A 26372-nucleotide genomic window follows, 5' to 3' on the forward strand; every position below is an offset into this window, starting at 1 on the left:
CATGGGATTATTTATTTATTTATTTATTTATGTCGTTTCGTTTCGAGGAAATATTCGGGCTGAATAGTTGTCATTTTTATAGGAAGAAGTACTCTCCAAAAACACTGGGAATCGCATATTCGACAACAGATACCCAGTAGTAATTTTGAATGAGCAGATTCGGAAGAAATAAACTTGGAGATTATGCCTGGCGAAACAAGTAAGAGAAAGACGTTCAGAAACATGGGTTGATGATCGTACAAAATAGTCGGGAAGTGTTTTTAATTTTTTAGGGGAACAAGGCTGAGGCGAGTAGTGGCGAAAGCGCGGAACCTATTGGAGAGATACAAGAGGAGGAAGAGGTGGAGCCGTGGAGGTAGCAGCTGTCAAGGAGGGAATGGAAGACGTGAAAGTGCCGCTGCTTGCAAAGGTGTGGGTGAGAAAAGGGTGGGGGTTGATTCCTGTGTGTGAGAAAGGAGGGGAAAATAACTTGCATCATTTTCTGATCTATCAGACGCTCAGCTCGAGGCTGTGTCTCTCTTGAGCGGAGGGGCCATTCATTTGGAAGAGGCCGTAGTCCAGAGTCCAAGGGCAGGAGGAGGGATAAAAGGGGGGAGCCGGATTTTTCCCCTTGGCCTTTGCATCTCTAGCTGCTGCTTTCTTCTGATTTGATGGATCTCGGGGTATTGTTCAAGTGTCCCACTTTTACTTTACGTTAAAATAGGAGTGGGGAGCCTCTGGCCCCCCAGATATTGTTGGACTATAACTCCCATCACCCTTGACCATTGGCCATCCTAGCTAGGGATGATCAAAGTTGGAGTCCAACAACATCTGGTGGTCCACAGGTTTCCTATCCCTGCAGTTTAAACGTATACACAAGTGACTTGGGATTGGCCATATCTTGCAAATCTGGATTTCTCCTTAAGTCTATGGTTCTTTGAATGCTTGATTTGAAGTAAGCTTCGCTGAACTCAGTGGGACTTACTTCCAAGTAAGTATACATTAGACTGGCTTGCACAAGGCTTGCTTTCCTTTTTGTGCTGATTCTGCTGGCATAAGGAGATGAAGGTATATAGTTTAAGCCAGATCATATATGGGAAGGACATGAAAAAACAAAGCAACTGTGGAATCAGAGGGAAAGAGGGAGAATACCCTCATCTATTTAGGCTACTAGCTTATTTTTTGCTTCTTTGAGGCAGCCCTCAAAACTGGAGCCCTGACAGCTTTTCTGCAGTGATGAACAATTAAGGAGTGAGATGTAACAAGTGCAAAATGCCCCATTCATTTTTGGTGAATAGCCAGTATGGTGTAGTGGCTAGAGTGCTGGACTGGGAGTCGGGAGATCCGGGTTCTAGTCCCCACTTGGCCATGGAAACTCACTGGGTGACTTTGGGCCAGTCACATACTCTCAGCCCAACCTACCTCACAGGGTTGTTGTTGTGAGGATAAAATGGAGGAGGAGGAGGATTATGTACGCCACCTTGAGTTCCTTGGAGGAAAAAAGGCGGGATATAAATGTAATAATAAATAAATAAAATTTTTACTTAAAACAAGCCCCGGTCTGCAAAATCCTGCAGAATATGAGCACATCAATGCTTGATTAAAAATCAATAAGGTGGAAGAATTTGGCTACTGGTAAAAATTCTCGTAGCATTCCTTGGAACAACTTCCGACTCCTTCCCAAGCTGTTGCCTATTTTGTCTCCATTCCTTCAATGTCCCTGTTTCTCCATCCACTCTTCTACCCAAAATATATTGCTTATCCTGCCTGTAGGCACGGTGCTTAATTTCAAGATGCTAGGACTTGAACCACCAGGAAGTACATTCTCTAGCCTAATCCCAAGTGAAGAACATGGTTGTGCTTACTCAGTGATGAGGAAAAGACACTTATCACATAGAACCATAGAGTTGGAAGGGACTTTGGAGATCATCTAATCCAACCCACTGCTCAGTGCAGGCTCTGCACTGCACAGCACAGCTACAGTATCCCTGACAGATGGCCATCCAGCCTCTGCTTAAATACCTCCAGTGAAGGAGAACCCACCTCCTCCTGAGGCAATCTGCTCAACTGCTGAACTGATCGCACTGTTGGGAAGCTTCTCCTAACATTTATACAATTACAGACATGTTATGGGGTGGCACTAACACCACAGGTAAATTCTAGAACAGGACCATGGAGAGTCCTGGTTAAATATAGTATAGATTCTTTGTTCAGTGAAATGTACATCCCCATCCTAAACACATTTATTTGGAAGTATCGATTTGATATTGAGGAGGGTATGAGTTTCATGGCATTCAGTTGAGCTGAATGGATGTTGACTGCTATAAACGTTCCATGGAATTAATGGCATGAAAGTACATTCAGGATTATGACATTAGCCAATTTAAATGTAAGTACTCTCTCTTAGGTTGCAATCCTATGGCCCCTGGAAGGCCATCCTAGTTACCCGAGAATATATTGGACCTCCCCCTCTGAAAGCAGAGAGAGTGGTCCACCCTTGGAGAGGGAGATCTGACCTTGAATCCCCCTCCCATCCCCTGAAAAAAGTTCTGTATCATTTGCATCCCAACGCTGGATCTCCAAGGATGGGAAGGGTTCACAGGGGCAGTTCTGAGTGTGGCATGGATGGATCAGAAAAGGCTTTGGGTCCAGAGAATCGAAAGCCCTCCCAGTCCCCAACCACACAGCTCACATGAAGAAAGAAAATTATACCAGCTCTGGAACTACTGTAAATAATTTCCCTCTCATTGCTTGCAATAGGAGAAAAATGTGTAAAAAAGCAACCAGCAACTCCACCCCAGAACAGGGGGGTGAGGGGAGAATGCCACTCCTACCTCTTTCTGCCCTGCCAGCATGAACCCAGCAGCTCTTAGGATATGTCAGAGGCTCTGACGTTGCAGCATTCTGAATCTAAAGGAACAATCGCCCTGCCCAGTTCTGTGAATTGTTATCTCAGTCTATTACTGCTCTTTCTAAAGGCAGATGTGTACATGTACTAGGACAGTAATGTGAATATTGAGTTGGCTTCTCACTCACATATGTTGTACTAATAGATTTGTGGCATAATACTTTGTCAGATGCATGAAGCATTATCTTAAAATTTACTCTGTGGCCTTTTGTCTGTATGGTTTACAACAGGCCTCTGAAATGTCTATGCAAATCTCAGACATACAAAATACCGATAGTTACCATTTACAACAGTAGGGGGCCCGCGGTGGCTTAGTGGTTAAGACGCTGAACTGCAGACCGGAAGGTTGGCAGGACAGCAGTTCGAGACGGACAAAGTGAGCTCCCGTCTTCAGTCCCAGCTCCTGCCAACCTAGCAGTTTGAAAGCAAGAAATTGCAAGTAGATAAATAGGTACCGCTTCGGCGGGAAAGGTAACAGCGTTCCGTGCACTTCAGTGTTCAGTCATGCCGCCCACATGACCATGGAAGCGTCTTCGGACAGCGCTGGCTTTTCGGCTTAGAAATGGAGATGAGCACCACCCCCTAGAGTCAGACACGATTGGCTGGGGACACCTTTACCTTTTTACAACAGTAGGAATTCAGTCTTCTTAGTATTGCAATGCTAATTTAACATCTGTTGTGGGGAAAAAGTCCCTAGTCTCAATTAAAACCTACTTTAATAGAATCAAATTGCTAAAAAAAATTACAATTCAGCAATTTTGTGTTAGAATCTCCCTTTGAATTTTTTTCTTTTTTCTGAATAGTGGTCAGGTCAACAGCAGAGTGTCCTGTACAGATGTTAGTCTTTGAGGTGTCCCAGGTCATTCTTTGTTGTCCTAGACATAACATCGCTATTGTTCTGGATAATTTGTACTGCATTTAAATGAGAGATTGTAGAATTAATTTTGCCATTTTTTTATTACTCTGTATTTCAGGAGCACTGAAGAAAGCAAATAAGTCGGTGGAATAGTTCTGACATCCTCTAACAAAATTTCCCATAAATTGTGACTATAAAGACTTACCTCATGGATAGATTAGTAGATAAAGAAAGGATATCTCTTCTAATTGCACTTTACTTTGTTTTTAAGTATAATTCATTGAACTATGGCAAAAAAAAAATCCAGAGCTTTTTATAAATAAATAAATAAATAATTTTTACAAAACAGACCTTTTGGACTATTAAAGTTATTATTTGTGATTGTAATATGTGTATGGACCAATCTGATTTTTAAAAATTTTTGGTTGTATTTATCATACACATCAAGGAAGCAAAAGCTAATGTAGCAACACTACACCCATTTGAAAACATCAAAATACAATTTAATTTGAAGCAGGCATTTTGTTTGTTTTTGGATTGTCATGTCTGAAGATGGTCTGTTGGAGGAGGACATCTGGGAATACAAATCTGTTAGGAAGCTAAAGTCATTAGGCCAGCATTCAGAAGCCATTTGTACAAATGTACAGAAAACAAATGATGGAAAGGGTAAGTCACAAAGTAGTGGCAATAGGAAAATATCAGAAGCAGAAGAGATCCCTAAGAAGATAAGGCAGGGGCCAAGGCAGAGAGCTAACCAAACACCCTTAAAACCAGATCTACACTTCAGTGTTTCCAATGATGACCCTGTTGCACATTCACAAGAAAGCGTACCATCAACTGCAGCAAAACGAAAGAAAAACTACAAAAAGCAAAGCCCTTCAAAAGCACGGCTAGTTTATGATGGATACTGCCCAAGTTGTCAGATGCCATTCTCTTTGTTGTTGATTCAGACACCCCGGTGGCACGTTACAGAATGTTTGGATGGTTCAAGGACTGCCGAGAAAGGTACAGTTGGTGGGAGAGGGTTCATTTAAATATGGTTGCTACTTTTTTATTTTTATTTTAAGGCTGTGCTCCTGTGCCTATAATAGCACCCTGGCACCTAGAAACCTAGAAGGTGAAGCTTTTTCTATCACCACGACAGGAAAGCATTCATCTACTAAATTTCTGTGATAGACTTCTGTCAAAACACAGGAGAGGACCAGTTAAAAAAAATCAGCCTTAATTTCAAGTATATTATAAAAGTTGTCTTTGAAAAGCTTGTAAAAATAGAGGTCAGATTGAAAATTGGAATGGCAGCTGCAAAAGTAGCATTACTTCATAAAATAAAAATGTGTATCAAATTTTAGAGAACAAAATTATCGATTATAACTTCTGGACCAGTGACAAGAGGTAGGCCATAACTACATACTGAAACAAAGTTCCAAATATTATGATTTATTTATACAATTCTGGCAGTAGCCACAAAGCTAAAGTGCCAGCCTGTTCCTAGGGAAGTCTGTTAAGGGCATCTGTTGCACTCATTTCTTGCTGAGGAAATAGATGACCATGCTGAATGGTGGTGCTTTCTACTTAGAGGCAGTTGGAAAGTTTTCAATTAAAACATTATTTTAGATCCTAGCTGACAATTTAAATTACAACCCAGTTCCAATAATGGTTACTGCAGTGTGAGTCAATTCATTTCAAATTAACTGTTTTCTATGTAAGGGTGCAATCTTATGCATGTTTAGAAAGAAAAAAAGTCCTACAACTCCCAGGACTTTTTTCTGTCTAATCATGTATAACATTGCATCCTAAGAGGCTTATTTGCCTTACATTTGTTCGCATGTAACACTAACCCATGGTATGGCTTGTTGAATTCCGGGTTGTTATGTGTGAACCCAGCTGAACTAACCAACCATGGTTTGTTAACCACGAACAATCCAGAAAGAGAACCCATGGTTTGTTGTTGGGTTGTGGAATCTGGGTTATTTAAACCATGGGTTGTTGTTACGCTTGAACCCAGAACTATGCATTGTTCAGCCAGGCTACAGAGGTGGCAGGCAAGAGCTGTCAAAAAACCCAGCCGCTCTGCCTACCAATACTACTGTGCCAGAAAGATATTTGGAATACAGGAAGGGAGTGGGTGAAGGAGGAGGGAAACAAACAACCCAGGGATTGAGAAAACAAACCATGGCTCAATTGTCTTCCAGACAAATCCTGGGGAGGGCAACAAACCATGGATTAAATAAACTACAGCTTACCGTTATACAAAAACTAGGCCACTGTAACTCAGAATGATTAGGTATGGCTTGTATATTTTCATACATGGTGAATAGTCCTGTATGGAATCAAAAGCACTTTCGTACAAATGGTGTTGTCAGGCTTAAATCAGACATAGCACTGAAACCAGTGGGGCTTACTTTCATATTTAGTTTTACGATATAAGGCCCCTGTATACAAAGTTGACTATCATACACTTTTGTATGATTAAGTATGACTTACTGGAACCTGGAGGCCTTTCACAACATTTTGAAAGAATCCTGTGGAAAACATGGTATTCCATATGCAGTTGTACTCAAAATGTGTGTTTTTCCTCCAGTACTTACACTTTCCCCCCCTCTTTTTTAGAGTGCCCCAATGGTCTCCTGTGCATGTCAACCATTCCTTCTCATTACAAACGTTATAGCCATTTCCTTCTTGCAGCAAGCAGAGCAGGGGAATATGTTGCTGAATTCTCCTCATGTAGCACAGAGGGTAATGTCTTTGGGCCTGGTGCTGCTCCATCTATCAGCTGTAATGCCTTCAATTACGGAGTGTTACAGGATCTGAACAACTCTGAGAATGTGGGAAAACCTCCAGAACTGTGCCTTCTGTTACCAAAACAGAGTATGACATCTACAAATTCTATGGACATAACCAACACAAAGCCTTCCTCTTTGGATAATATTAAAGGATCTGAACACAGAATGCAGTCTACGGATAGTACAAAGCAGGCTGAGTGTCCTGGCCCTCTATCTGAAGAATATGAAAGTGGTGAGGATCTGGACAGTCAACATGGCTCATATCAATTAAATATGCTAATCTCAGAAGCTGACTTAAGTGACTGTGACATTACTTACTCTCCACTTAATACCGATGGGGAAGAGGCTATACAGATGGAGGAGGAGGAGGAAGCAGCAGCACAGATAAAACATTTTAGAAAAAGATTATTTAGCAATGGAACGCTGGAAGATAAGAATGCAGGTGTTGAAAGTTCTACATTTAATAAGCCACTTCGTGCTTCACAACGGAGGGAATTTGAGCAAAACAGTGTTAAAATAATGCAAGCTTGCACAGCAAACAAGGAATCCCATGACACATTAAGTGCAATCCAAAGTGTGGATGGAATTTCTTGGCCTCTCTCCCAAGGTAGCACACTTAGCAGAGTTTGTAGTTCAAGAAATATTCTTGAGCAGCTGAAACATCCCTCAGAGGCCCTCCCTGTTGAATGTAAAAGAACTGAGGAGGAGCATGAGTGGCTTAAACAGAGCTCTTTTACTACAGGTGAATTTGGGTGGGGCATCTGTACTGACTATAATTGGTTCTCTGAAGATTCTGCTATTAAGGATATATTGGTGCCTTCAGAATCCAAAGAAGAAGGTTTTAGGCCTTTTCTACCTAACCAAAGTGATACTGAAGAACAGCCCAATATTATCTTAGCTAGAAAAGGTAAAATTGTTACTGGCACATGTAGAAGCAGGTTGGCTTATAACAACTCATACTCAATAATAGAAAAAGAGGGAAACGTTTGTAATAACATAGGTATGCCTGTTTCTCCTAGTACAATGTCTAAAACATTGCAATATGTTCCTGCTGAAAACACTGAAGTCCAAACCATTCCTGCCAAAGAACTAAAACAAATGGACATTGGTGTTTTCTTTGGCTTACAACCAAAAGCAAAAATGGAGAATGAACCCCCAAAAAATCTTTGTGGAAGAACACAGACTTTGAGTCCATCAAGCACTATGGGAAAGAGGCCCAGATCTCAAAAGAGGAAAGCTGAAGGATCAGTGGGAGACTCCGATGGGATCGCAGAAAGTTCAAGCAAGAATGCCAGCCCTACAGATCCAACAACTGGTGGACAGAGAAGGTGGAGAAAGAAATTTAAAGAGTCATGGCCTGCTGAAGAAGAAACAAGAAAAAAACCGTGTCCCTTCTATAAGAAGATACCAGGTAGCAGGCTTTATATATTTTGTTATAGAACTATTGGGAGCAGATTCTTCTCTTTCTGTCATGTTGCTGCATTTCCCCCCGAAGTGGAAAAAATGCATTTCATTTATACCATGTGAAATGTCCCTTTGAAAGCCCTTTTTCCCCCTCTCCCCTTTAAAGCCCATGGCTTTTCTGTATAAATTGCTGCAAGATAAAAACCTTTAAGAATATAGATAGAGATGTGAACACGTTTTTAAAAATGTGGTATGATTTATAAATCTAATTTTATGGTGAAGTGTGCAATGAACAATAATTATTTTATTTTCTGAATGAATAGGACTAAAGAAGGAATTTTTTTAAAAAATATTCTTATGTATTTAAAGCTTTCCAGTGCAATTCTATACAATTCTATATGTACTCAAAAGTAAGCCCAATTGACCTTGAGTTAATGGGAGTTCTTCCTTGCCCCCAGCTAGGATTTCAGTCTTCTATAGCCAACACTTCAGGTAGCTGTAGAGTTGCCATATGTGAAACAGAACAAGCCATATGAAATTACTTTCCCTTTTACACAAGTGTCTTACTGCACAATCCTGTTTCCTCAGAAGCAAGTCCACAATATACAGTATGTTTCACTCCCAGATAAGTGTGCACATAATTGCAGCCTTATGATACTGAATTATACTAGTCCATAAAATAACGTAGTAACTCACATTTTCAAGCTCACTTACTTTAAATGCTTCACTGGATGTATTTCATATTGAGCCATAGAAGCATATTCTGGGACTTGAACCCAGAACTAGAAACTATCCCCTTTCTCTGTATCCTTCAAAATTCTCCTTAGTCTTTGCTCTCTCATTTCACAGCCACTTGAACTTTTATCCAGTATTCCTAATGTTCACAATCTCTGCTTTTGAGCCTTTATACAGGAAATCCTGGATTTTGAGCTAAAAAAATTATGCCAGTTGAGCAAATTTCTTTAATTTGCATATCTAATCCAACTTTAAAAAAAAAAAAATTCCCATTTGAAACTACAGTATTTTGTGGGTGACTGGGAAAATCAGGACTTGTAAGAAAGTTTAAAATAGAAACTAAAATCGGTAAGAGGCTAGCAGCAGGTAAAAAGACATCGGTGGAAGTATTGCTCTTGTTGGTCCTAGAATGAGGGAGCTAGAATGGATTATTTTTGCTACTGCATTTGACCTCTAAGTATTATTGTGGCCTAGTTTAAAATATGTTTTAAAGCCATATTGATTAACGTTTTTTTTATTTTCATATAGACGTTAAAAAACACACACCTTCTACCAGTATTAGTTAGCCTTGGCAATTGTACTGCATAGACAGCTGACTGTCTGTTCTTGTGTCAATTTGTTATAGGAACAGGTTTTGTAGTAGATGCATTCCAGTATGGAGAAATTGAAGGATGCAAGGGCTATTTCCTGACGCATTTCCATTCTGATCATTATGGTGGCCTAACTAAAAAGTTTACATTCCCAATATATTGCAATAAGGTATGTTTATTGTGGATTCATATGGGATGCATAAAACAAGTAAGATTTGTGCTGCCTATGCAGCACACGATACTGATACGCAGCTGGCACATCTAATTCTAAAGCTGAATTGGACAAAAAAATTGTTTCATTTTGAGATTATCTGTGTCGGGTCAGCACAAATGGTGGCCAGGAGTTGCTTGAATTTCTTACATCTGTCTTCACCTGTTCTTTACCCCAAAGGTGTCCTTGCCACTGCTGTCCTCCCCCCAAACCCAACCCATCCCATCCCCTATATATTCCAGCTTGCCAAACAGTCAGGTATAATGGTGAGGTCGAGTGGCAACATGTCAAAAACACCATGTTTAAGAGAATGCAATGATGTCTTTAATATTAACATAGCAAGCCTATAGGATCCCTAATTGGAAGGATTTTTGTGTATATTATTTATTGAAATATTTTTGAGGTTTTTCAATAGAAGAATCTCTCTTCTTCCCCTCCCAATTACACAGTTGGTGATACAGGAGAAGTGTCAGTCAGCCTCCATTTCTCATGATTCCATCTATTCTCAATCCCTCCCCTCAGGTCAACTACATGTATTGAATTCTGTCTCTTTAAGGTAACACACTAAACAATTTGCAATTGTAGCCTACCCATAATATATTGATTTCTGTACTCTGGAAATATATAAAGAAAATGAAAAAAGACTAAGAAGAAAAAGCAACAGGGGCAGGGGAGAGAAAACAAATCATGGTGTTCATGGTATAGTGGAGTGGGTAGAATGCATAAAGTCCTAAAAAAAATTCTGCCAGGTATTTTGAAATTGATTCTCCCTCCCACTTCTTATGAAAACTATCTGTTCATGAGCTGTGAGAGCCACATGAGTCACTGGAAATAGAAAATGCCCATGTTAGTACTGTCTTGTAGCAAGGATGTGCTCTTCAGTGGTTTTCAAAAGCCTCAAGCTCTGCTTTCCCTGCAGAGCCCGCCCTGGTTCCCAGAGGATGCTAAAGTTTTGTAGCTGTTAGTCATATAATGGAGGGAATAAAAAATAAGCAGTGGTCCCTAGGGAACCCTTTGTACGGCCCTTTGACCACCTCTGTTCTATTGCTTTACCTGCATGTTTTCAATCAGCCTTTGTTGTCTGCATCTGCACTCCACTAGTCTCATAGCTCACCTGAAAGTAGAATCCCTGTTGGCTTACATTGGTCATTCTTGTCCCACTGTTGTACATAGCTTCAGGTTTAAGGAAGTGACACCTATCACATCAGGGTTGCTTAATGATGATAAAATTATATATCTGGGCTATAATATGGCCAAACAGACTATTATCCTTTGAATGTCCATATCCTTGAACTGTACAGTACTATAATGAAAAAGTATTACTAAATGTTAAAAAGGGAAGCTCATTCCAAATCATTGCTCTCATTAGACTGACTTGATTAAAGCACATCAGGTAGCCAGCTCCCTGTCGGCATCATTGGCCTAATCAAATGGAATAGGTTTCCATTTATAGTTTAGATTGAAGGAAGTTATTCAGTCGTGAGACCCAAATTTATCTTCAGCAATACAGACAAATCACCATGACCTACTCACCAGGTCATATTGACTCACATATTGAAATGTAATTATATTAATATATTAAAAGTTCATAGTTCGCTGAATGTCTGGTACATGTGTGGTCAAAGGGAAATAGGTTTGTGTTAGTCTTGCAGTACAAGTATCAGAAAAGGTAATGAATCTTAGGTTTTCTGATTCCAATTGAATTCTGAAAGCTCTGTTTCTCTAATGTTATTATTTGCCATTAAATTAATCTGTGTTTTGCATAGAACTGTCTTTATTAGTGGCCAATAAATAACTGACCTGGAAAATTCATTGTTAGCTCACAAGAAAAACTTTTTTTTTCATAACCTCATCCCCTAAAATATTAGATGGTTTGCTTAGTCTTTTTTTACATCTGATACAAATGAAATCTGATAATTGATAACACAGGAGTATATTGATGCTAAACACTTTCTGTTATTCAGATAACTGGAAACCTGGTGAAGACCAAACTTCGCGTGCAAGAGCAGTACGTCCATATCCTACCAATGGATAGGGAATGCATAATAGATGGCATCAAAATAGTGTTGCTTGATGCTAATCAGTAAGTATCTTTGACAGAACCAAAGTATTTAACTATAATAGTTAAAATGATGGCATTAACCAGAAACCTGTTGCCAAAAAACTGTAGTTCATGTTTGAAGCTGCATGGATCCCAAATCAAAACTCTTCCCCCCTTCTTTTTCTTTCCCTTTTCTTCTTTGGCAGTTGTCCTGGTGCTGCAATGATCCTTTTTATCTTTACAAATGGAACTGTTATATTACACACAGGAGACTTCAGGGCAGATCCTTCTATGGAGCGTTATCCTTTGCTGATTGGCCGGAAAGTTCATACTCTCTACTTAGATACAACGTAAGTTATAGTCCCTTAATGACACTCTCTTATCCTTGGTCTGTAAAGAAATAAATAAAACTTTACCGTTAAATTACATAGTGTCTTAATATTTATCCTACGACAGCATGTTGAGTGCTATCTTGACAAATAAGAGATGTTTGTGAAGTTATTCTCTGTCTGGGCATAAGGGGAATCCTGTCACTATGTTTCTTGTCTGGGGCCCATGTTTACTTACTGGGCAGATGCAAGTAGGTTCTGCTGCTCTCTTTCCTATAATGGAAGGAACAAATTACTCAAGCAGTTGTTACATATATAGTATTTTGCCTCTTCTGTTCACCCTAGGAAATGTAGCAGCTGGAAGTCCCATAGCAGACTCCATTGTGCACCTCTTACCCCATAGGATTCCATCTTGCATCACTGGAATATGGGAGCATAGTTTCCAGGGGGGTGGGGGGGGGCAGAGTTTTAAGTTAAAACTTGTACACATGATCTTTCTTGGCATTTCTAAAGCAGAGTTGGACTACAGAACATCTTGGACTGGAATTCCTCAGCACCTGAGCAGGCACCTTGCTATCCTTCTAGGTACCAAGTGATTAAATTTGGCCTGCCCAACCCCTTCCACCACTCCCAACAAGAAGAATTCCATTGGTCATCCAGTCATTCATGGCGATCACTCGTGACTGAGTAAGATTGTCTTCCAGGGGTAGAGTCTTAGCACTGGGTCTGCAGGTGGCTGTGAAGGCCAATTCTGGATCCACACAGCCTTCCATAGTGAGGACATAGGTTTCCAGGTGGAAGGCGATCACGGTGAGGGTTTACTTGACATGCCTTCCGCTGAGCTCGCTTCTCCCTTTCTCCCTGTACTCGTGCTTCTTCAAAGTCCATAGTGCCTTAAATATAGGCTGACCTCCAGTTGGAACACTTATGGGTTAGAGCTTCCCAGTTCTCAATGTTTATGTCACATTTTTTTAGATTAGCTTTGAGAACATCTTTAAATCTCTTTTGCTGTCCACCAATATTCCATTTTCCATTCATAAGTTGGGAATAAAGTAGCTGCTTTGGAAGATGATGATCAGGCATTCGAACGACATGGCTGGTCCAGCGAAGTTGATGTTGGAGAATCATTGTTTCAACGCTGGTGGTCTTTGCTTCTTCCAATATGCTGACATTAGTCCGTCTGTCATTGGTATGGATTATGTCATCCATACAGCATCCATCTATTTCCTTCCCTGTGCTCAGGCCAACTGTGCCCTAGCTAACTCATCACACCACACTCTGTCGACACTCTGGGTACCAAAACATATTATACAAGGCAAAGTAAAGTAGCTTAGCTGTTATGTAAGTGTACAATAAAAATCCAAATAATAGAAAAGGCATTTCCTACGTGTGGTGTGCACCTTAAATATAAATATCAATCATGCTCCCAGTTCTGCACCTGCTACCTTTTTGACTGATTTATTTAACAATGGCCAGCAAAAAGTAACATTAAAAGGGAGGGAAGCCTACAATCTTGAAAAAGCCCAGCTTCATAAGAACGTAAGAAGAGCCCTGCTGGATAAGACTAAGGGTCCATCTAGTCCAGCATTCTGTTCACACAGTGGCCAACCAGATACCCATGGGAAACCCACAAGCAGGACATGAGTGCAACAGAACTGTCATATTCCCCCAGATGCACACATATGGCAAAACATAATGCAGAAGAAATTACAACTTTCTTGTCAGGCACTACTATGCCTCATGATAATCAGCATAATGTAATCTATGAAGAGCTACAAAAGACTACAAGCCTTATCCTGTGGAATGACTTTGCTTCCTGCTTCAGAAGCAGTTGCTTGTGTCTTTCCCACTAAAACCTAATTGAGTTCTAGGCAATTAGCCCCTAGCCTAAAAGGGTACACCTACCTCGAAGGCTCTTTTTGGGTCACAAAGGATATGAGATGTGAAGCAGGAGAACTAAACGGAACTTTCACCAGTCTCCTTTCTAATCCCCTTTCTCCAGCAGTATACTGTAACTGTTTTTGTGTGCTGCATATTCTGTATTGGCAATGGAGCTGGGAGCAGGTGCTAAGAACTGAAAGAACGGTAATAAATGAAATGGTTTCAGATGTACGTGTGTCTCTGTGTGTGCTGTCTGTGTATATGTTTGTATGTAAGTGGTTGTTATAATGTATATTTAATCTTTTAATCTTTGTAAACCTCCCAGAGAGCTTCAGCTATTGAGTGGTATAGAAATGTAATAAATGAAATGAACCGGTGCAGTTGTACCAGTTGTTATTTGCACTGTTGCTAGGATTACATTTCCTAGCAGCTGCTACCTCAGCACACTATTGTACCTTCTGATATGCTGCTTTCCACTAAATTTGGCATTGTTATATCTGTGTTCCGTTGCTGCTGTATATAGAGCTAGTATAGGCCACTGGATAAAGCAATGCATCTTCGTTCTGATACTTTAATATGTCTTCTATTTCCTTTTCTTAGATACTGCAGTCCTGAATTCACTTTTACTTCCCAACAAGAAGTGATTCAGTTTGCTGTCAATACTGCCTTTGAGACGGTGACCTTACACCCACGCACTTTAATTGTTTGTGGCACATATTCTGTTGGAAAAGAAAAAGTCTTTCTAGGTACATGAGTGACCCTTTTAGCAAGAATTACGAAAACACCGCATTTCAATGTTAATGGGATTCACGCTTTGCATTTCTTAGACAAGAACACTCAGAATTATCTATTCTGAAATTTCTACTCATAACATTTTTTTTTAGGATTACAGCATTTTTGTAAAAGTACTTAAAAGCAGAGCACACTAGCCTCCTTGGTGTAGAGTGCAGAGAGAAAACAGTAGATGACATGAACCGGTTGCTGATCGTTGCCCTGTTTTAGTAATGCTACAATTTAAAAACACTCCAGCAGTATTAATAGCCTCTGTAAATGTAATGCATTTTTTAAACATTTAGCCTCAGCTTCTTGGTATGTGAATTAAGTTTCCAAATGCAATGTAATTTTATTTCTATGCCAAGTTGGAAACAGTTGAAACGTGCATGTCAACACTTCCTGAAAATTATTCCCTGTAACTAAATGAATCTTTCAGTCACTTCTTGAAACCTTTCGTGGCATATACGTAAATCACTGCACTTCTAAATCCTGGAGTTCTATTAACTGAATGTTTTTAATCAAGCAGGCAGATATAGCTTTTAATAGTTTTAAAAGGAATTAGTCAATGCCACTGGGTCACTCTCCAATGAAGGAGTTGGCCTCCTCCTTTAAAGCAACATATACAAGCTGCCAGCTTTTTAATGAAATATTCCTTTTCTTCCTTGGAAGAAAGAACACTAGCTGTTCTTTCTCCTAGAAAAACCTTGGAAGTAAATTCTAAAGCCTCAAGTCTGAAGAAATCAGACTTTGTTACTGTTTATCAAACGTTTTATTGCACATCTTCAAACAGGTGGGTGGAATTGCAGAAAGTGAGAGAAGCTGGTAAGAATATTTTGCTAACTTAATTCAGCTCCCTGTGAGCCCTCTTAAGCTAAAACACCCCTCTTGGATTAGGTTGTGTCTTCCAGCTTTTAGTCTGCCATGAGCAGAGAATGCAAGGGACTTTGTATAAAAAACAAAAAACATATGTGCCCGTGAGATAATACTGTCAGTTAAGCAGATTGAAAAAATAAAGGTTTATTTTCTTTTTCCAGTTCTATTTTCATCATGTCATAATTTTTTCTATTAATTTTGCAGCTATTGCTGAAGTTCTGGGCTCAAAAGTGAGCTTGTCTCAAGACAAATACAAAACACTACAGTGCCTGGAATCAGCAGCAATAAATTCCCTCATCACCCTAGACTGGAATAATACTTTGCTTCATGTTCTGCCTATGATGCAAATTAATTTTAAGGTAAGTTTAAAAGCTGTCATTTGTACTATCAGACTAATTTTAGACTGTTGGAGAGAGACACTGAAGTTTGTCATCTTGCTCCCATCATGTTTGGTTAGTGCATGTAGTGCTAGTAACCTTTCCAGGACACGATGTAATTAAAATTTAATAGCCAACAATATAATTCACAGGATATATATTCTCTCTTTTAAATGCAGCTTCATTTAACAAGGCAAGGTGACATTTGTTCAAAGGCTCGTGGGTCTTTTTTGAAGTAGCTTTTTAAAATAGCTTATGTTATCACTCCTGTTAACTACTGAGATGTTGTGATACTTTATCCTGATCTTTTGCTTTCCAATGATTTCAGAGTTTTAGAAAAAAAACAGGCTCAAATTGGGAACTTGCTGTGAGCAAGAGGACAGCCTCTCTGTGCATTCCTTAAATGTATATAAAACATATAATCAATAACTTGCAAAAGCATGGTGGTTGCCAGACTGTGTCTGGTGGGCTTTCAGCTGATCCCTTGTGCTCATTTTCTAGCATGTGGTTATGAACTGTCACATCTGGAATATTATTTTCCCACAAATCCCTCAGAACTGCTGCAGACCAAGGGTCCCATATTTGTGCTGCACTCTTTTGCTACAGAAAATCCCAGACCTGGAAATTTGGGGATTTCTAGGGGAAGCATACACCCTGGAACTTGCTGCCCTTTGGCCCAGCAAAAGCCCCATGATGGATCCAAAACTGAATTTGGAAGTGGGGGAAGCATGTTCATTCTGCTGCCCTTCAATCGTAAACCCAAAGAAGGGCTTGGAGTGCCATGGCTTCATGAAATGGCTTGCTGCATTCATCTTCTAAGCCCAAAACGAACCCAGACAATAGGTGCCATACCTCTAAAAGAGGGGTGGGGAACATGGGGCCCTCCAGATGTTGAACTGCAACTACCATCATCCCTTACCACTGGCTATGCTGGCTAGGGCTGGTCAGAACTGCAGTCCAACAACTTCTGGAGGGCCACATGTTCTGCTCTAAAATATTTGGGATGTGGTACAGACCTCCCTGGAGTCCCTTCATCCAGTGGCTGAGAAATTTCCTCCCATGCTTGCCTTCAGAGCAGATACCCAGGTATGATCTATAAACTGGAGACCAAGGAGCCTGAGTTCAGGACCATAGAACTCATACAAAAAGTAATCAAGATAATAATTGTGAAAAAGTAGTTATGAGCAGATGAGGAGGAGGATTGGTGTCCACTGGGGATATTTTCAGAGGCATCTGTTTGTTACTGCTGGAAACAGAATATAGGATTAGATGCACTTTATGCTGAACTGTCAAGGCTATTCTTGTGTTCTGATGCATTTTACAATACATGCTTGCCTTGTAGCTCTGTCAGCTGTAAATGGGATTTTGGAATTTAATATTACGCTGCTGTGGTAAACCACTGAAAAGCCTATCATTGATATAGCTAACCACAAACACATTGGTACATCCTAGTTCTTCATTAGCATTGTTTGGTTGATTTATTTAGATTGAAGTTGATACATACCTCTCAACGTGCCAAGAATTATACAAACCACAGTGGAGATGGAAGTAGTTGGAGCATCTCTAGGTACAGTGGAGATTAGGGTAGAGAATCTAATCTAACATAGATAGAAATTGATTGGTCAGTTCTGCAAGCCTATTTTGTTCCTTCTATATCTGCGTGCTTGAAAGAAACCTACAAAGTGGTAAATCATCCTTGCCTCTGAATATGGAGGTTCCACGACTAATGCCATTGATAGATGTATCCTCTGAGTCATTAGCTGCTGACCTTTGGTGATGCATGATGAATTAAAATTGTAACCTGTTCCAGAGCTGGATAAAATACAGTTTCCAAAATTGTTTAGAGATAACACTTTCACTGGCAGCAGTTGAGAAAATATGATCCAGATTTCATTTTTTAGGCTTTGCTTTAATACCATCAAGGATGTGGAAATGTTTAAGCTTGCTGCAATACTGTGCAAAGAATCGACATCTTGCTTTCAAACATGTGGGGGAATATAACGTTTTGCTCCACTGTGATTTGACAAAGTTTGCCATTATAGTCAACCTTTCTTCTCCATTACAGAATATTGGCCAGAGAGTGCTGCTGCACATTGATTCAGCAGTGAAGTGTTCCTCCTACGTGTCTTCAGAAACAGCACCCTGTAACAGCAACTGCTCTTTCATTGACATGTAGTTATCCTTCATATATTGTGATTTTGGTCACAGGAGTGGCTTGTGTCAATATTTGCATACACTTAAATTGAACTTAGGAAGCTACCTTATCCTGAGTCAGACCATCTGACTGACTCAGGATTGGTCCATCTAGCAGTGGTGTCTATGTTAACTGGCAGTGGGTCTCTAGGGTCTCAGACTGGAGTCTTTCCAAGCTGTACCTAAAGATGCCATTAATTGAATTTGGGACCTTTTTCATGCAAAGCATGTACTCTGCCACTGAACTTTGGCCCTTCTCAATGTAAGAAGGGATACATGGCATCCTGATTTTTACACAACATCCTGGCCTCATCCATAATTTTTCCAAAAGCTATGTGAACATTATTTGTATAATAATCTTCAGATCATTTAAAATAGTGCTATGTCTGTTAATCGCCATTAGTTTTTTATTTGAAAAAAAAAAAAGCTCCTTGAGTTGTTTTGAGAAATGATCTGTTCATTGTGGAATATGGGAGCTTCAGGTACCAATATCCATAAATATCTTACGAAAATATGACTTGCGGCCTGATCCTAACCATGTTTTATTGGGAATCACTCTTAGGATTAGAGACTTACAGCAAAATTCTATAATGTTTCTACTTAAAAATTAGCCCTGATAAATTCAGTAGACTCTCAGGTAAGTGTATATACTATACTATAGGATTTCAGCCATAGCCACTTGAACAATATAATGTGTGCACCTTATGAGAGATTCCATTGGTGTGATTCCAGTTATTCCATGCCTTAAAGTTAAAGACAGCGTTAAGTATTGCACAGGATCCTATGGTAAAAGCAAATTGTGCTGTTAATCACAAACACACCCGTGTAATTGTTTAAATGGTCTTTCTAGTAACTGCAATTTCTGTTCCTTTGCTAAAGAACTTAGATCTTCCATTTCCCAATTTGTTCCATTTATAGATATATCTGACTCCATAGCTTATACTGGTCGATTCATCTATGTCAGTAATGTCTTCCTCTGTTGCATATTTGCAGCATCTGTTGCTGGTGCTGTTGTAGAGCTAAGATATCTGTACTTCCTTTCCTGCATTAGCTTTTTAATGTTAATTCTCGTGCTTCTAGTTTGTAAGAAGAGAATTTGTATTGCTTTGTGTTTACAAATGGATATTTTTTGTTCATCAAAATTACAAATATGAAACAGATCTCTGCATAAACAGCATTTATTTATTTTAAATTCCATACTAGGTTTCTCGTGCTTCCGCACAGACCTAAGGAAAGCCTCTGCAAACTCTTTTGGAAACTGTTTCACCATTTTCAAAGTATCCAGTGTTTGAAAGTAGTACTAGCAGAAAGCATCCATTGATATTCTGGCAATTCATAGTAAGATCCCCAGGAATTCTAAACCCAAATGAATGAAAATAGGTATCCTGCAAGTGGAAGTCATATTATGCACATTAAGGGAGTAATGCAGATTGCTTAATGATAAGAATATTGGCTACATTATGTAGTACTTGGCACTGCGTGTAGAGAGAAGGGATGCTGAAATGCATAAAACTGCAACAGGTACCATTTTCTCTGAAAAGATTTGATGACTTGTTAACAAGACCCACAAAGCCCCATCGTTTAGTCTGAGTTATTTTTACTGGAAGACAGCTTTTTGCAAAGTGGTGTTTTAAATTTTGAATAACCAGCTGTTCTTTTCTATTGACAGGCTTTGCAGAGCCACTTGAACAAATTCTCTGAGAACTTTGATCACATTTTAGCTTTTAAACCCACTGGCTGGACTTATTCAAATGGGTGTTGCTCTTTGAGTGATATCCAACCTCAGACCAGAGGAAGGATCACCATATACGGTATCATAATTTCAAATGATTTAATATGTTTAGTTCTCTTCTGACAGCCTTTCACGTAATAGGTTGATTCTGGAGTAGCACTTAATGGAATTTCTCTTGCACTCGAGGGAGGCAGGGAGATGTTATTTGTGATTCCTCTTTTCCCCTTTCCACCTCTGTGCCTCCTGAAAAGCTGCTCTGGAGGGTTGGGGGGCCCTTGAGAGGTGACACAGGGGGCTGCAGAGTGAAGCCTTAACTGGATCCCCTTGCTTTCTGTGAATGCAAGGAGTCCTTCGATTCACAGAACAGCCAATCTTTGTCCAACCCATTATATTCTGTCTTATGTATGATAACAAAGATGGGATGGTTTGTTCATGGATAAATTACATTTCAGACTCACGCCTGCAAAATGTACAGCTCAGTTCTTTGCAGGGTATTTAAATGTTAATTGCCTTTAACTATCCTCTTATCTTCAATCAGAGCCTTGTGTGGCGCAGAGTGGTAGGCAGCAGTATTGCAACTGAAACTCTCCCCATGACCTGAGTTCAATCCCAGCAGAAGCCGGGTCTCGGGTAGCTGGCTCAGGTCGACTCAGCCTTCCATCCTTCCGAGGTCGGTAAAATGAGTACCCAGCTTGCTGGGGGAAAGGTAGTCACGACTGGGGAAGGCAATGGCAAACCACCCCGCTATAGTCTGCCATGAAAATGCAAGCGTAAGCGGCGTCCCTCTAGGGGTCAGTAATGACCCGGTGCTTGCACAGGAGGAACCTTTCCTTATCTCCAATCACTGATCGGAATTAACAGCAACAGAAGTTTACGGCTTGATGGAAACTCCTGGGGGTTGGACTAGAGATTCTTCATCCTTGTTTTATATTATATATTCCGTGGAACACTGCCTTTCATAAAGACTTCTCCATCTCAGCTAGCTACATTGGTATGCTGGTGGATACAGGATTAGCAAGGCCCTTTATCAAAGGCTTTGAGCCTTTTCCAAGTTAATTGTGTTGGAGAAAGGCCTTCTTTGGCTTGGTTCCTTATCAGAGAGCTTAATTTCATCAAAGATGGACTGATGACTAACAGTAAAGAAAAACACTGGATAATTCTTTCTGGATTTTAGTTTGATGCTTAGCATGAAGATCAAATCGCTATTTAATTAAAATATTTGCTTCAAGCCTTCTTTGCCTCTTGCAAAGCATATTGTGCTAAATATGAACTAACCATGTTGGCTAAATTTCTTCTGTGGTGTTTGATTTGCAGGGATCCCTTACAGTGAGCACAGCAGCTTCCTTGAAATGAAACGATTTGTCCAGTGGCTGAAGCCTCAGAAAATTATCCCTACTGTAAATGTAGGTAACTGGAAAGCCAGAAATGAAATGGAAAAGCATTTCAGAGACTGGAAGAAGGAATCTGCAGGATGGAACTAGGAAGATGAGTGGAATTTAACCTACAATAACTGTATGTCTTAAATTCCTTTTCAGTTTTTCTGTCTTGTTCTTTGACTGTGACCCATGCAGGAGTTCCATATTTGTTAATCACAAAGATATTGTTGTTATGGAATATTTTAGTGTAGTTGTAACAGTAGAAGTTTCCTCTAAGGAGTAAAGCCTAGAAAAACATTTAAAGAAGTGCCAAATTTTAAGCATCTGTATTGAGATCCAAGTTCCTTGGATGACATAAATAAAGTTCTTTTGATAGGTGAGAAAGTGTTGGCTTCTGACAAATCTGTCATATCAAAATGTCTGTTCTGGTCCAGGGGACTATCAAGTATGTCAGGATCTTAGTAGGACATCTCATGCTAGATATTTTGTTGTCTCCCCAGAATTTCAGCACACAGTGTCCAAATTTAAGATGTTGTCTTCCAAGACAAGGGTGATATGTTCTGTCAATCAAAAGCCTGGAACGTCACCTAAACTGCAAGGGATTTACTTGTTTAAGCTGAAAATTCCTGAAATTTTGAAGACCAACTGTTCTCTGATCAACAATTTCATATGATGAATGTGTGGGACTAACATCTAGATCAGAGCCGCTTCTGCCCTTGAGGTATTCCAGAATACATTGCATGGACCTGAGTTGTACTGCAATATGGGATCCTGAATCTGAAGAATATCAGTATCTTTCTCAGCAGCCAACTTCAGCAACTACCTTCTTTAATGCATTTGCAAATTTTACATTGTAACTAAGGGATCTAGAATGCTGTGACTGAACTATGCACAGTGGTGCCAAATAGAACTATTAATTTCAGAAAAACAGACATGAATGATATTTTTATCTTCTACATTTTTATAAAATAAATATATTTAAATAAACCATCTAAATGCAACTAAATGCATGAAGATTTTAAATAAGTAATAAAGATGCACTGAAGGTTCCCCAGGTAGCAGCTTCTGTTTGTTGAAGGGATGTGGTGGTTTTGTTTAGAATCAGACAACTGATCATACAGTTGTGTCTGTGCTAAGATAAGCATTGCTAAATCAGATCAAGTGTCTATTTAGTTGATATGGATAATAGTTCTTGTCTAATCGCCTTTGAAGCCAGTGGCCATCCTCATATCTTGAGGCAGCAAATTCTATAAGTTAGTTATGTACTGTGTGAATACCAACACTTTGATCATGTTGATTGCTTGTTTCTACACCTTTTCCAGTGCTGTTCTACTTTTTTTAGGATCTGGTGATCGAAACTGTTCGTGGTATTTGAACTGTGACTGCATCATATAAAGCTACGGTCACACTGGCCATTTTATTTATTTTATTCTATACTGCCCAATTGCTCTTTGGGTAGTTCACAAAATACAAATTTTCACTTCCTTTTTCTAATCATCCCAATATGGAATTGCATTTTTCACTACCACAGCACACTTCATTGAGTTAACCACCTTGTGCCAATCACCTCTTTTTTGGATTATCAGCCAGTTCAAATCCCATCAATAGTGAAGTTGGGAATTTTTTTTGCCCTGATGTGCTTCATGTCATTCTTGCATTGAATAGGATATTCAATTTTATTGCCCATTTACCCAGTATGGAGTGATCCTTTGACCTATTCTCAGGCTGTTTGGGTTTTCATTACGTTGCTGCTCACCCCTGACTCTCAACCATTTATTAATAAGCAAAATAGTGCCAGTCCTAACTCAGATTCTTGGGGGAATCCAATGTGAGACCTGTCTGTTTACTCCAACCTTTCTTTGAAGTTGGTTAAGCAGTAACTCATTCATAAGGAGAGGCCTGGTCTTTTATCCTATGCTAATTTCACTCCCCCAAATCTCCCGAGTAACTTTGTCAAAAGCTTTTTGGAAATTTAGCATATCATGCTTGTTGATCTTTTATATGCCTGATAATTCTAGCTTTGATTATGCTTTCAGCCAATTGAACTGGGACAGATACTAGGCGAATAGGCCTGTAATTTCCTAGCTGCCTCCTGATCTATTTTTTAAAAGTGCTTTCTGTGCTGGCTACCTTCCAATCCTCTGGTAAGGGGGCCAGGTTTAGTCATGATGTAGATTTCTTTTTTAGAAGTTCTGTACTTCCACATTTGACATCTTTAGGTACTCTCAAATCTGAAGCATCCCCATCTGGTGACTTACTTAATTTATAAATATGTCAATTTGTCATAAAACTGAGAGGTTTTGTCATTGCCATGCTTGCCAGTCTCTCTCTTTGGAGAGAGAGCTAGAATGGCTGTGCAAAAAATCACAGTTTTGAAATGGGGCAGTCAGCACCCTTAATAATGGGTACATTTAACTGGACTAGCATGTATTCATATTGCAAGCTTGACCAGGAGGGAGACAAAGAGGTTACACTTCCCTGCCCTTATGCCTTATTCAGTGTTGCCAAAGGAGTAGAAGGCCTGAATCAGAGGTGTTTCCTTCTGGTTGAGTTTCAAGTGGAGTGAACTGCCCAGAATGAAAGAATCCCCCACAAAAGGAACTGTCTAGACACAGAAGAATCTTGGAAAACACTTCTTGTGATTGGCAGGAATCAGCATGACCATTTGTCACTTTCTAGCCAGTTAATTTTGTCTTCATTAGAGTGAGCTGCCAGCAAAGTTTATCTCTCACTTATTTATTCATGAAGGGTTTTTTTTTTTTTTGCCAGGTTTTCATTATAAACTAATCCCAAAGCAGGGTACAACCAATAAAACAACAATCATACTACTTCAATAAAAAATACAATAAAACACAGGTGAATAGTAGGATAGAGGAAAAAACAGTTTACCTGATGCAGAAAAACAAATTCAATCAAATGCTTCATCTTTAGTTGGTGCTGAAAATGTGTATGACTGTATCAACAACACCTTCATAGGTTGCCGCATATCAAACTCCAGGCAAATGCAGCACTGTCAAGAGGGCATCCCCAGTCGAACTTAATATTCAGGCAGGTATATAAGGGAGAAGGCAGTCGGTCGGGTATCCAAGTCTTAAGTGATGTAGGCCTATTTATTTATAAAATAGCCTAGCCGCAGCATTTTGCACAAATTGCAGCTTCTGGGCCAACCTCACAAGTAGCCCAACCTAAAGCACATTACAGTAGTACTATCTGGAGGTTACTAGTGCAAGGATCTAGTCACCAACCTGGGAGGGAGTCATTTCCAATGTGGGGCCAAATGTTGATCTGAGTAGAGTGTTCCAAGTGTGCTCACTCATCACTCAAATGCCTCTTCCTATCCTTATACTAGCATCGCTGCTATCCTTTTGGGTGTGCATTGAGTACAGCTTTTCAGCCCATGATCCACCTTCATCTTTAACAGCATCCTAAGTTTTCTCTTTAACTTGGACACATAGTGCTGGAAAAAATGCACTTATGATCCTAAACTCAGGATAACATTATTTATGTTCATTCAGTTGGAACCTGTAAGGCAAAATGATTAATAATGGAAATTGTTGCTCAGATTAATGAACTGGAGTTGCAAACAGCTATGGAAAACCACTTATATCATTAATAAGAGAACTTTATTTTTTATTCTACCGATATCACCAAGGGGGGGCGGGGAGAAAAATTCAAAATGGGAATGACATTCTGACATAAATCTCTTTCACACAAATGGATTTACAGAATGTATGCTAGTACTCCATGTATATACCTCAGCATTTCACTTGTTTATTGGAAAATTATAGCGGCTCACATATCTGGGAATTACAAAAGAGGGGTGTTGAAGATGAAGATTATGTATATCTCCCGTTCTCTGAGATCAATATAGCAACTGTCTATAATAAGCACCCATACTACCTCAGAGCAAAGACTAGTCTAGCCCAGTATCTTGTCTCTGAAATATCTGGAGGAGACTATTGTCAAATGAATTGTGTGAGAAAATAAATAGTGCAAACTCTAATGTGGTTTAGAGCTACATTGATCATCACTCCCTCTAATTGCAAACTCAAGTGGTGAGTGCTGACAGAAATGTAACCCAAACAGGACCTCTGAGAAGCAAGAAGGCAGTATCAGCATGCTTAAGAGAGTCCTGAGGTTTGCAGAAGTACCAAAGATTTAACCCACTCCCCCCACCCCCACCCCCCAAAAAGCCAGACTAGAAGTTGGGGATTGCATGATGGAATGCTTCCTCATATCAGCAAGCTATCTACACATAGATTCTATTTCAGAAAAAGGCAGAGGCAAGCCTGATAAGGTGTTGAAGGAAATTATATAATTCAGTATTCCCCAACCTGATGTCCCCCCCGATGTTTTGGACTACAACTCTCATCAGTCACAGCTAGAATGGTCAAGGGTGATGGGGACTGTAGTCCAAACAACCTGGAGGGTGCTGGGTTTGGGAAGGCTGGTATAATTATTTATAAAATCATTTATAAATTACTTATACATTTTCCATATATCTAATACAATAAATGTAAAACAAGTAGTTTTATATAGGTTTTTGGGGTATAGGATTGCTAATCTTATAATCATAAACACTCACAGATAGGTAGAGTTTAGAGATTTTGTTTTAAAGGTTATCAGTATGAAAATTCAAATGGAAGTCCCTAGCATTCTTTCTACACACACAAGCATATATAAACATGTTTATAACAGTATTACGGGTGTAATGAAGTTATACATTTAATGCTAATTGGCTGCATTTTCTGGATTTGTTTTTTAGTTGTCTCTGATAAGCAGTTGTTATACTTAAATTCCATTAGGCATAACAAGAAATATGATTGCTTTTATAAATAAAATATGATAAATGAAATATGATTTCCTTCAACATCTTGTGAGGTTGGCCTCTTTGTCTTTTTTCTGATCTGGATTTGGTGTTGTCGTTTTTTCCTCTGAAATGGTTCGTAACCTATCCTGTTTCTTGGCATGCTAGGTTTCTATAACCAGAGACACTTTTCATAAGCAAGGCTTCAGACATAACGCACGCACACAGCGATCTGAATACATTCAAAGAGAAATGTTACCACATAGCTGGTGTTTGTGGCCTCTAATTTCAAGATCACTGTTTATGATTAAAAACCACCACCACAAGTGATAGAATCATAGAATAGTAGGGTTAGAAGGGGCTATAAGACCATCGAGTCCAACCTCCTGTTCAGTGCAGGAATCTTAAGTCAAAGCATCCCTGACAGATGGCTGTCCTGCTTCATCCTGAATGCCTCCAGTGTGGGAGAGCCCACCACATTCCTGAGTAATTGGTTCCATTGTTGTATTGGGCTTCCTGTGAC

At 39.6% G+C, this 26372-nt stretch overlaps 1 protein-coding gene across 4 annotated transcripts; it reads left to right on the forward strand.

The window, feature by feature from the left end:
* The first annotated feature begins 351 nt into the window (after window positions 1–351).
* On the forward strand, window positions 352–25910 carry DCLRE1A (DNA cross-link repair 1A). 4 transcript variants are annotated; one of them, XR_014789486.1, is made up of 12 exons: window positions 352–409; window positions 3862–4748; window positions 6354–7937; window positions 9291–9424; window positions 11431–11549; window positions 11714–11857; window positions 14318–14463; window positions 15569–15723; window positions 17807–17913; window positions 19604–19745; window positions 20981–21178; window positions 21543–22091. XR_014789486.1 is itself a non-coding variant. In XM_084846165.1 (11 exons), the coding sequence occupies exons 2-10, from the start codon at window positions 4286–4288 to the stop codon at window positions 21145–21147; spliced, it is 3054 nt and encodes a 1017-aa protein (XP_084702291.1). In that variant the 5' UTR covers window positions 352–409; window positions 3862–4285; the 3' UTR covers window positions 21148–21178; window positions 21543–25910. The 4 variants fall into 4 exon arrangements, 3 of the variants coding, with proteins under 3 accessions (XP_084702291.1, XP_084702292.1, XP_084702293.1); XM_084846165.1 differs by lacking the exon at window positions 17807–17913 and having other exon boundaries at window positions 21543–25910; XM_084846166.1 differs by lacking the exons at window positions 19604–19745; window positions 20981–21178; window positions 21543–22091 and having other exon boundaries at window positions 17807–18006.
* The last annotated feature ends 462 nt before the right edge of the window (window positions 25911–26372 follow it).

This window comes from Heloderma suspectum, chromosome 3, assembly GCF_057233095.1.
Source record: "Heloderma suspectum isolate Gila_16-S chromosome 3, 16-S_ref, whole genome shotgun sequence".
Lineage (NCBI taxonomy): Eukaryota > Metazoa > Chordata > Lepidosauria > Squamata > Helodermatidae > Heloderma > Heloderma suspectum.

Bases quoted from the DNA above. Each gene is read 5' to 3' on its own strand.
- DCLRE1A (XM_084846165.1), top strand. From the start codon at position 4,286: ATGTCTGAAGATGGTCTGTTGGAGGAGGACATCTGGGAATACAAATCT. The intron at 4,749-6,353 runs GTACAGTTGGTG...CCTCTTTTTTAG, and splicing joins TTCAAGGACTGCCGAGAAAG to AGTGCCCCAATGGTCTCCTG. The intron at 7,938-9,290 runs GTAGCAGGCTTT...AATTTGTTATAG, and splicing joins CTTCTATAAGAAGATACCAG to GAACAGGTTTTGTAGTAGAT.